Here is a 12,652-nt window from a genome sequence, read left to right as displayed (position 1 = left end):
ATGACCTACTTGAATATCAAGTGTCAATGCTGTTTTGTTTATGCCAAAAGATTTGACTTCTGATAGCATTTATAATATTCATGATTTAAGGATTTCTAATATTACATGACTACTGTGTACATTTCTTCTTTCCTGTTTTCCATTTTCTTAGCATATCTTCTTGGTTTTCTTTTTTAAAATAACATCTGTTTGGAGCACAACAGCTATAAGGTTTTGCAATACTTAGTATGTATACAAATACAGTGATATATTTTATTTAACTTACTTTATATGCTTCTTTGAAAAGTGTCGTTTTAACCACTAAGCAGAGTTGTGAGAAACTGTAACTATTTTTTATAATTATATCCTTCTGTTAATCCACAGAATTAGCTGTAATTTTTCCTGTCTTCATCCTATAGATGAAGATATTAACAGTTATCTTTTTCTATCAGCAACAGCGATACAATTATTCTTATCGTGGCATTTCCTTTATTATCAATAGCATAGTAACAAATATGCAGACATTCTAGTTATCAGAAAACTGTAATTAACGCACTAATATATTCCTGTTAAGCTTTAGTTTTAAATAACAAGTTTTTGATTCTGATAGGGAGTTGGGGGTTTATCTCCAATAAGCAGATATTGTTGTTTTGTTATTTATCATCCATTTTTTGGTTAGTACTTGCCTTTTTTTCCCATCACAGTCTTTCCTAATCTTGTACTCTGTTGGCCAGTATAAACTGGATTTTTATGACGTTAATTCATCATTTAAATGCTAGAATGCTTTATGGTTAACTTGACATGATAATTACTATACATATTTAAATTGGAATGATTATTTTAAGTAGGATGTGGATCACAAGACCTCTTAACATCATTTAACACTTATTTTAAATAATTAATAGGGCTATGCATTCTTTGAAAATGATTCAGAGAAGCTCTTTAGGACTTATGTAAGCATGGCATCTTACTAGTCTTCATTAAAGCAGACTGCTGTTTTCAGTCTTCTGTGGAAACCAGAAAAAAAATGCTGCTACTTTAAGGAGCTGACTCATTGTACTCTCAACGTATCTGCATTTTTTTCAGGTTTATGTGGAGGCATGAAAACCTGTAGGCTGTTATTTTGAATAGCAGAGACACGCTTTAGCTTGTACTGTGTAGTCCAAAGCGCACCATCTCATTTGTTTTCAAAACAGTGTAGAAAACAACCAATGAAGAAGTATTGAACGTGCTCTAACAAAAGAAAGATGGGTTTAAAGTGAATCAAAGTAAGCAAGAATATTTCAGAAGTGATTCAGAAATTTAGATTCTTTAAAACCTTGTGAAAATAGCTATACATACTTCATGCTATATTGGGTATGAAAGCAAGAGAAATGTAATGTAATTTTAAAAGATTTGTACACATTACAGGGATATAGTTCTAAAAACCTTTCCCTAAAAAAAAAGTTATACAGTATTATTTTTCCCATAATGGTAATAGATTTAGGAAGGTTTTTTTCCCCGTAATATAACCGTAGGATCAAGTTTTTTGGAGTGCATCCATATTTTTGGCATTTGAAAACCGAGTGTTACAAAGACCGAAATTGCTGTTGTTTATTTATTCATTCAGTTTATATACCCCTTCTTATATCTTTAAAAAATACCTTGCATCAATGGTACAGTTAAACCTGGCTATGTACATATGTCATTTCACACAAAACAGAAGAGTATACAAAACAACATGTGTAGTGTTTATCTTAGCAGCAGTGATCGTTTGATCTTATTGCTTCTCAACCTCTTGGGAAAATAATAGCTTGGTATACTGTCACCATCTCCTTTCAGGCATCGGCATTTTGATGTATGATGTCCTCTGCTCTGTTCTGTTTTTATGGCAAGCTCCGATCTATTTTTAGTTCTATTGCACCCTGGTAAAATACAAAGTTCTTCTTCATATTTTACATTTTCTAAAATTTGAACGTGTATGGATTGATGATAGGTTCTTCATTTATGTCACAGGTGTGAAACTTGCTGAATTATGTTGCCGTCACATGATGTTTTGTGATGTTTTTCTCATTTGCGGAGCTGGATTGGGCGTGGGCTGTGCGTGATGCATCTGGCCCATGGGCTGCCAGTTTGACACCCTTGATTTATGTTCACTACTTTCTTCCTTCTATTTCAGAGACTGACCATTCCAAGCAGCTGTCCTGGGAGCTTTGCAGAATTGATGCTCCAATGTTGGGAAGCAGACCCAAAGGTATTTCTTTGGACTGATACACCATTGTGTTACGTTTACAATTAAGTTTATCAAGAGCCTTGGTGGTGCAGTGGTTAGAATGCAGTACTGCAGGCTAATTCACTGCTCACTGACAACAGTTCGATCCTGACTGGCTCAAGGTTGACTCAGTGTTCCATTGATAAAATGAGGACTCAGATTGTTGTCCTTGAAGTGAAGAATGTGACATCATAAAATCATATAATGTAAAGGTCAGAAAAGATCTTGGAGATCATTACATATATAATATAAATGCAGATAAAAGAAAGGATACCAAATTAGGACTTTTGGCATTCTCAGAAATTAATGGGCAATAGCTTGTGTTTCCGCCTGAATTAGCGTGTGTATAACTGAATCCAGAACTTTTAGCAGAATCAGTGATAGGCCAAGAAAAATTGAGTGTTGAATTTTTAGATGCTACTTTTATTTTGCATTAAAAAAAACCTTTACATCATTCAGTATTTCTGAGTATTAAAACACATTTTTATCAATTGATAAGTTTAAAGCTAGGATAATCCAGAATTTAACACCAATGGGATATATTCCATTTTGGTATTTCTTGCATCTATTGGTTTAATTCAGAAGTGTGTATGAATTTGAGTGGTGTCAAAAGTTACATCCAAAATTGGACCGGGCAATGACATTTTTGTGAAGGAAATTTTTAGAGTTCTTTAAAAGAATGATAATAATTTATTAAATTTGTATAAACCACATCCTTAACCTGTCCCAAAGTCTGAAAATTTGGACCCTGGCAAATGCTGCTGGTTATCCTGAACGCTTATACTCCTGCTACATCCAGTCCTTACCCATGTCTGATTGGAAGGAAATATGATGCAGAATGAAGAAACAGACTTTTCAATGTGTGCGTCTGCATTTAGATTATGCTTATACTATTCCTAAAAGCATTATACACTAAAGTAATCTTCCTCAATCAATCTTCTCCTGTAAAATGTGACTGGCAAAAACCAGCTATGTATAGGTCCTACTGCAAAGGTTTGGGTACAAAATATTGTGTGTGAACCTGTCATAAAATGAACAGCACAACAACTGTTTAGTTTTAAAAGTTATAATTACCGTATATACTCGAGTATAGGCCGACCCGAATATAAGCCGAGGCACCTAATTTTACCACAAAAAACTGGAAAAGTTATTGACTCGAGTATAAGCCTAGGGTGGGAAATGCAGCAGCTACCGGTAAATTTCAAAAATAAAAATAGATACCAATAATGTTTTTGAATATTTATTTCAAAGAAAAACAGTAAACTAGCGGTGTATTCAATGAAATACTTCACTCACCTCATGATGCTGATGTCCCGCTGTGATGATGATGTCCCGTGCAGCCGCGGGAGCGATGTCCCGCCTCCTATGACACACGGCACAGTGATTCCTATCATTGGATCACTGTACCAGAGGAGGTGGGACATAGCTATGTGGCTGCTTGCCATAACAAGGAGGAGGTGGGACATCGTTGCAGAGCGGCAGGAGGGGGAGGAAGGGGAATCATAAGACAGCCCTGCATTAGAACGTGAGGAGGGGGTATGGTGCGGTGCGCGCTGCGCGGCAAACTGACACAGAGGGAGGGGAAACTCACAGGGGCGCCGGGCCATTCACGAGCCTCACCCAGCGGCATGGTCCCGCCCCTTTTTCTCCTCCATTTCGGGCAAATTTTTCACTGACTCGAGTATAAGCCGAGTCGGCTTTTTTCAGCCCAAAAAGTGGGCTGAAAAACTAGGCTTATACTTGAGTATATACAGTATAATGGATTATAATTGGGTTATAATCCAATGTCGATGGACCAAAAAATGACAAGACAGAACACAAAAACAGAAAAAGAAATACCTTCTCTTAATAGGCAGTTCTTACAGAGAAGAACACTTGTCTCTTTTTGTTATAAACATACACACAGACACAGACACACAGACACACACACACAAACACGTGTGTGTGTGTGCGTTTTCGTAGATTTTCACAGGTGTAAGTATGCTGGTCTTGTTGCATTTGGGTCTTTTCCCGTGTAAGATTGAGGTTGTCTTGGCAACATTTCGGCGAGGTCCCACTTGCCATCTTTAGGCTGGTGTTTTTGGCTTCGTGCTTGTGCGAGCAAAGCATGATCGAAGCTGCCGTCTTTCTATAAATATTGGTAGGGGTGTGTGGAGTGCTGGCTTTGTTGCTGTAAGCGGGTTGGTTGGCTGTGTTGTTACATCTTGATTACTTGGTGGAGTTGATGTATGCAGATTAGTCGGCTCTTTCGTAACATCCTGTGTGGCTGAGGTACTAGCTGTGTGCCCATTAGTCTTTTGTGTTGTAACGACCTAGGTATTGGGCTGTGTGATGACATCCTGAGCTCTAGTGTAGTGATATCCTGAGTCCTGTGCTGCAACATCCTGGGAGGTTGGCTGCGTTGTAACATCCTGAGCCTTTGCGTTGTATCCTCCTGAGTTCTGTGATGTAATGTCCTGAGCAGATGGCTGTGATGTAACATCCCAGGCTTTGGTTTGGCTCCGGATTTATAGTTTTATAGATTTATGTTTGTTTGTTTATTGGATTTATATGCCGCCCTTCTCCCAAAGGACTCAGGGCGGCGTACAACATTAAATCCCATTGGGGTTTTTGTAGATTAGGATGTCCAGAAAGGGAAGTTGGTTGTTAGCTTCTATTTCCATAGTAAATTGTATTTTGGGGTATAGGCTGAGATGTGTGAGGAAGTTGTCCAGTTTTTCCTTCCTGTGTGGCCAAATTACGAAAGTGTCATCTACATATTTAAGCCAGAGTTTGGGTTTGGGTTCAGATTTATCTAAGGCGTTGGTTTCAAAATGTTCCATGTATAGGTTTGCGATGACGGGTGAGAGGGGTGATCCCATAGGTGCTCCTTCTATCTGTTTGTATTTTTGTCCATTGTGCATGAAGTATGTGTTGGTTAGGCAGTGGTTGATCAGATCTAGGATGTGCTTAGGGGGGTTGTATTTGTTTTGGATAGCTGTCAAGGCTTCTTTAATAGGCACTTGGGTGAAGAGGGATATGACATCAAAGCTCACAAGTAGGTCGCTGGGTTATAGGTTTTGTTTCTTTATTGTTTCTATGAAGTGGAGTGAGTTTTGTATGTGTGAGGTGATGGATTCTGTAGGGCTGAAGTTGTTTGGCAAGAAATTTGGCAAGATTCTGTAGAGGTGAGCTTATGGAGCTGACTATGGGTCTGAGTGATCTACAAAAAAAAACAATGGCTCCCTAGCGGATGGCAATGGCACACCATCTACCGGAAAAAATATAACACTAACAGCTACTTAAACGCACAATCCCATCACCACCCTGCACAGATCAACTCTGTAGTCACGACCCTCATCTCCAGAACCAAACGCTTAGCATTTGAAATTGAAAAACAATTACCAACCTAATCCAAAAGGAGACACCCCCCAAGAACCGAGACACAGAACAGGACAACGGCATCGCCCTCCTCCCTTACATCAAAGACACCACAGATAAAATCAGCAAAATTCTCCACAAACACAATATCAAAACTGACCAAAAAATAGCCAACATCTTAAGAAACCCCAAAGACAAGATTCAGCTAGAAAACCAAGGAGTCTATGAAATACCATGCAAAATCTGCCCTGCCACATACATTGGACAAACTCATAGGAGAATAAATGCATGCACCTCAGAACACAAGAACACAGTCAGAAAAAAAGAAAAAAACTTCCTCCCTTTTCCAGCATCTTAAAGCAACAGGACATGAAATTGATTTTGAAGGAAGCAAATTAATCTCCAGAGCTGAACACTTCAACAAGAGAATAATTATGGAAGCCATCAAAATAGAGAAACACCCCCACAACATGAATAAACGTGATGATACCTCCCGACTACCAGATATTTGGAAACCAGCCCTAGTCAATAAACGAACCCCACCCACCACCCAGGTCGTTACAACACAAAAGAACAACGGACACACAGCCAGCACCTCAGCCACACAGCATGATACGAAACAGCTGACCAATCTACAAACATCAACTCCAGCTACCAATCAGGATGCAACTACACAGCCAATCAACCCACTTACAGCAACAAAGCCAGCACTCCACACACACAGCATCAAGATTTATAGAAAGATGGCAGCTCCGACCACGCTTTACTCGCACAAGCATGAAGCTGAAAACACCAGCCTGAAGATGGTGAGTTGGACCTCGCCGAAACATTGCCAAGACAATCTCAATCTTACACGGGAAAAGACCCGAATACAACAAGACCAGCATACCTACACCCATGAAAATCTATGAAATATATATATATATATATATATATATATATATATATATATATATATATGTATGTATGTATGTATGTATGTATGTATGTATGTATGTATGTATGTATGTATGTATGTATATATGTATGTATATATATATGTATATATATATATATGTATATATATATATGTATATGTATATATATATGTAAATATATATGTATATATATATGTATATATATATATATGTATATATATATATATATGTATAAATTGCATTTGTGCTGATAAATAAATAAAGGGAGACTAGTATAGATCTATTTCAAGCTATTTAGCTCTCATCAGCTAGCCATACCCTTACTGGGATTAGAACCTGTGCTGTACTGCATTTTAGGCAGATGTGTTAACCATTAAGCCACAAGTACATTGTGACTTTATACATTTAAAGTCACAACCCCTGGTATGCCCAAATATGGGAGGAAGTTTAGTATGGCTAGCTGATGAGAGCTAAATAGCTTGAAATAGATCTATACTAGTCTCCCTTTATTTATTTATCAGCACAAATACAACACAAATGTAACAAAGGCAACAATAAAAATATTGGGTTTCTGTCTGGATGGTCTCTTGTGACGAGCCGATGGACAGAGAATGGAAGTAGTAAACTTCCTCCCATATTTGGGCATACCAGGGGTTGTGACTTTAAATGTATACCTATGTTCCCTGGCTCAGCTGATAAGGAGAAGAACCTTGTGGCTTAATGGTTAACACATCTGCCTAAGATGCAGTACAGCACAGGTTCTAATCCCAGTAAGGGTATGGCTAGCTGATGCGAGCTAAATAGCTTGAAATAGATCTATACTAGTCTCCCTTTATTTATTTATCAGCACACACACAACACACACACACACACACACACACACACACACATATATATTTCAAATGTCAAACAACATTATATATATATATATATATATATATATATATATATATATATATATATATATATATATATATATATATATATATATATATATATATATATATATATATATATAATGTTGTTTGACATTTGAAATAAAGAAATTGTCTCTCCTTTATAATGTGAAAATCACTTGGATCTGTCTAGGAGAGACACCTCAGCATTGTTCCTAATTGTTTTTGTGCACCCAAATTAAAATGCACGTTTTAATTGCCGCATCTGTAATTTTAGCAGAAATGGTATAATTACAGACGTGATGCAGAGCGAGTGTGCCTCATCCCTTTATTATGTATCCACGTTTTGGTTTCCACCTTTTGTCTTAACCTTGTCTGGGGTCTGTCAAACAGACTCGCGGAGGCAATGCACTTTTGAGAAGCATTTTGCTAAGACTTTTTCAGTTTTCAACAATTATCCCACTTTTTGCACTGTAACAAAAGAAGCTTTAAATTCAGAAGAAAATGTGGGGAAATTATGACTGCTTTGTCTGAGTTCATTAAGATTGTCTTGGGCTGTGCATAGCCCCATCTTCTTCTGCTTTGTCACTGGACTTCAGGATGACCTGACTTCCCGTATTACAAAATTCTATTGAAAAAGTATAGAAAATTCATATATTAGCACAGTTATGTAATTTTTACGATTATACCAGATTCTCCCAGATTTTTAGAGTTGATGTTGAGTGATATTTTACTATCAAACTGTAAGTGGAAATTTCATATACTTTTGGGAAATGTCTGTATAGACTAATATGTTGTGCTTGGTGTAGACCAAACATCTCACATTGCGGAAATAAAACATGGGCAATTATATCATGTTCAAAATGTCATGATGCTGTATGAAATAGGTAGGAGCTGCCAAATCTTTCCAAATTTTATCATTTAATTGGGTTAAGACTCAGACAGTAGGAAAATTATCTTCCTCTCTTTTTTAATTGCAGGTTTCAATCTTCTTTATAAATATTTTTCCTTTAATGACTTTTTTTTTTAAAAGAAAAAAGAGTTTCACTTTTCCAGCTTGATTCAATATTTTTATTCTGGCCTCTGCATTAAAAAAATGGAGGAGTAATTATTAAGCGAACAGGCATATAAAACTCTACTTGTGTGAGTGAATCAAAATTGCATTAAGGCAAAACAAGCTCAGAAGCCTGACGAAAGTGTTTTTTTATATTATTTTCAGGAGACAAATGATTTGCACAACCAATAGGTGATTTTATGTTTTAATATGACACTCTTCCTGCTAAACATAATCAGAACAGTTTGTGACTTACACATCAAATCATATGCCATCATAAAAGGTCACTATCAGTTTATAAAACATCAACAGAGGTTTTAAACCCATACTAAGTCCAAATCCAGAATGGCCAAAAACACTTTGTTAAAAACGGAATCATTAAAACTAGGGACTATATATGAAAAATTGCCAAAATAGTAATTTCTGGTAGAAGTTACCTCAAATGGAAATTACAAGACTATTTCATCAACTTTTCCACATGGGAAATTCCTACTAGTATGTAATAGTTGTTTTTTCATTATAAGATGCAGATGGAATTATAATTTACCTTTTGGGGCATAAATTCTGTGAAGCCCTATCCATCTTCCTGAATTGGATGTAGCTGTGCAGTCAGAGCAAGCATTATTCTTTTTCCTCCTTGTTCCCCAAAATTGGAATTACATTATTAGATGCTTTAATAAATTGCTTTGTGTTTTAGTTTCTTTCCACCACACGATGCCTTCACCAGAAGCCATTTAGCTTTGCAATTTATGTTGCAGGTTTAAAACTTAAGAAAAACCCACAAAATAATAGCAGATTTCTAATAAAAATATAGAAAAATTGTAAGGAAAACACTAGTATATTTTGCTTATTTTAACATAAAAGGAAAATTAACCTGCCTTCCACTTCACTAAGTGGGAATACAATAGATTGGAATGCTGCTATGCATTGAATAGAGCAGTGATGGTTAACCTTTTCGGCATTGAGTGCTGAAACTGGGGCGCATACTGGAGCGCCAGAACCTGGAAGAGAGCAGCTGGCTGGTGCGCATGTACGTGGCGGCCAACTGCTCTTCTGGGTTCCATCACGCGCATGCGCACTGGCCAGCTGCTCTCTTCCAGGTTCTGGCACACGCATGCACGGCTGCCAGCTGGTCTTTGAAGACCAGGTGGCCAGTACACATGCATGCGCTGGAACCCAGAACAGCAGCTGGGGATGCCGTGCATGCCCATAGAGAGATGCCATCACGGGAATAGAGAGTGCTCACTTCTGAACCTCTTCCTGCTGTGGGGAATGAGTTTCTTAATTTATTTTGCATTATGGTTCTTTTATTTACCTGCTGACTCCAACATCAAAGTGAACTTGATTTGAAGAAAACTGTAATTTAAAAGAGCTATGGATTCAAGGAGATTTTAGGAGTTTATTGGTACTGCGGTTTCAGGGCGAGGCTTCAGTCTTTCCTGTTGCCTCCAGTAATATACCTAAATATAGCTGAACAATTGGTTTCCTCTCCTAAAGCCAACTACCTATAGATAGACTAGGACTAGCATTTGGAACTGAGCATAAAGTCAATACCGAACCTTGGAACGGACATAAAGACTAATCTGTGAATTCCAGGGAGGCAAGTAAATAAAAATATCTACATAATCACTTTTATGGGGTATAGGAAATACAAAAACTTTAATGGTTTCCTCCCTTCTCTTCAAATTATGTCAACCTTGATTCAGGAGCATTGTTTCCCATAACAGGGCTGTATACGTTTCATTGAGGGCTACAGGTCCAACTTATAGCCCTTGTGGAATGGTGATTACAGACCCCGGGGCAGCAGCCTGGATAGCAGTCAAATAGTCTTTCTCCAAGAAGATGTTCCACACCCATACAATGGAATCTCTAGACGGGGGGGAAAGGTCACACTGCTTTGATGTGGAAAATAGGAGGAAAGGTGTAATAAATGGAGAACGGGGTACAATTTCCTACCATACATCCATGCAAAGTGCAGGAGATCCTAGAGGAGACAATGGAGGTCAGGGGAGTCTGGCATGCTGTGGTCCATGGGCTTAGGAAGAATCAGAATCAACTTAAGTGACTGAACAGCAACAACAATCCTAGACGCCCTGATCCAAGATATCCTTCTGTTTATATTTGCGTTGCATCCCTGGCTAGGAAAACACAACATTGTCTACAGATCCATTTCCTGCATGTGTGGTGCAACCATGCTAAGATCAGTAATTTCAAGAAGATATGGAGTATATTTCTATTGCACATCTACCTGAAAGATTACAAACTTTACAGAGCCGTCACTGAGAACAGGAAACAAAGATAGATTTTTGATTCTACCCAGTTGATAAAAATTACAAAGTGGATTAAGGATACTGTAACTCTTTTATTGTATTATTTTACATGAGTAATCTGGAAGGTCCATTCAGGTCAACATCTTGTTACATTACAATTTTAAGATATTTTTCTATTGAAATTTAAAAGCAGCAAGTTCTGCATTTATAGCTATAATAATTTACAGCTCTGTGTTGTTTACCTAATAATTATCTAGTCAGCATCCCAGTATGAGTTCCATTGCAGTTTCAGACTTGCTGCTTTCAGTGGAAAATGTTATTAATTCTGCAAGTGGTGTAATATTAAAATGTAGCTTTACAGAATGTATGTGTGTAATAATGTGCATAATGATGTGCGCTTTGCTTTGTGTGTCTTCAGAAGAGACCTTCTTTCAAGCAGATCATTTCAATTTTGGACTCCATGTCAAATGATAGCAACCTTCCAGACCAATGCAATTCATTCCTGCATAACAAGGCAGAATGGCGGTGAGTCCTCGTAATTCCCACCCATAATTATGACATTACCTGTGGGGAGAAATGAAGTATTTCCCCAGAAAAATACATAGCCAGAATTAGACATCCAGTGTTTGAATTTTCAAAATTGTGCAACCCACACCCACAGCCATCATTGTTTCACTGTCAGGTGGGAAAAAATGTGTTTCCCACACAATTGTGCTCCATGTTGGTACTTTTTCTGCATAATGATGATCAGAAACAAGTTTGCAAATTGTGTTTGCTATATTTAGAAACGGTGAGTTGGTTTAAATAAGATGTACAGCAAAATGGCCAAATCAGCCCCCCTCCCCAAATTAAATTTGTAAGAATTAGGAATGAGAGTAAGGGATAGCAAACAGCTATGAATCAAAGGAGCAGAATTAAATTGCAAAATTTGGGGGGAAGTGTTCTTATCCATAATTTATTAGTCATCCAGAGCCAGAAAAGCAGGGTAATCAGCATGGAGTAAGCAGATGTAATATTTGCCATCTTAAAATTTTGCAGTCATTATCTGGTCATTTTCATAGATATGTTATTGCAAAACTGTCCTCTGTTTTTCACTGATCTTTGAAAAGTTCCCCAGAGAATTGTCTAGGCTGGATTTATGAAGCAGTATGTATCTTGGTTTTTGGTATCTCTTGTTCTTGTTGTTCTTTCCCAGGTTACACAGCTATATGATTATGTGTGCAAGTGGTTACTAAATTGAAAGAGATTGGGTGGGATCCAGTTTATTTAAATTAGTCTTGACATTGTTGTTTCCACTGATCTAGGCGAGTCTTCTCTAAATATGTCAAACTTTCCATCCACTATTAATATCCTTCATTTGTGGTATCTTCTGTGCTAAATGTTTTTCCTTACTGGATAGATTTCAGCATGTTTTTTTCCCAGACATAAATCCTGTGATAATCAGCTGGGCTTACTCCAGAGAGATAGTTTTATGTCCAGTTTTTAAACCACTCCAATCAGATGTCTGTGTGCATAAATACAGAAGTAAAATATATAGATACATTTTAAACAGTTCTGCTTGGAATGCTGTGAAGGCAGATCAAAAAGGATTTGTACAAGAAGAGGATAATAACAACAAATTTTGCTGTAGGCTAAATTAAGAAACCTTGGCCATTCTCCAGGTAATGCAGAGCACAATTCAGTAGTCTACTTGATGGTTATATGCCTGCCCATTTGTAGACTGGCAAAGATAGCCCACGCAAGAAAGATTAGAGAGATCTCAGCATGTAAATAATATTTAAAATCCCAGGATGAATAAGGATTTGCCAATACAACACCTTCTAAACTTTAAGGGGAAGAAATAGTGGTGAACTGATAACAAGCAAGAGAATTTTACTGCAGGGATGGAAAATGTGAGCACAGATGGGAGGTTTGAGCCAAGTCAC

General features: G+C 37.4%; 1 protein-coding gene across 1 annotated transcript in view; it reads left to right on the top strand.

Annotated features, from left to right (window-relative positions):
• The window catches only part of MAP3K20 (mitogen-activated protein kinase kinase kinase 20), a 116,965-nt gene that overhangs the window by 54,864 nt on the left and 49,449 nt on the right, over window positions 1-12,652 (top strand). Inside the window, exons 9-10 of the mRNA XM_087709009.1 lie at window positions 2,138-2,212; window positions 11,146-11,252. Of these exons, the coding sequence (XP_087565135.1) occupies window positions 2,138-2,212; window positions 11,146-11,252 (182 nt within the window). The remainder of the gene's footprint in view (window positions 1-2,137; window positions 2,213-11,145; window positions 11,253-12,652) is intronic.

The sequence above is a fragment of the Thamnophis sirtalis genome, unplaced genomic scaffold (assembly GCF_051295495.1).
Source record: "Thamnophis sirtalis isolate CommonGarterSnake01/CBP01778 unplaced genomic scaffold, rThaSir2_p1.2 scaffold_1, whole genome shotgun sequence".
NCBI classification, from domain to species: domain Eukaryota; kingdom Metazoa; phylum Chordata; class Lepidosauria; order Squamata; family Natricidae; genus Thamnophis; species Thamnophis sirtalis.
The sequence above is the reverse complement of the archived record's forward strand: the minus strand, read 5'-3'. Positions and strand labels throughout refer to the sequence as shown.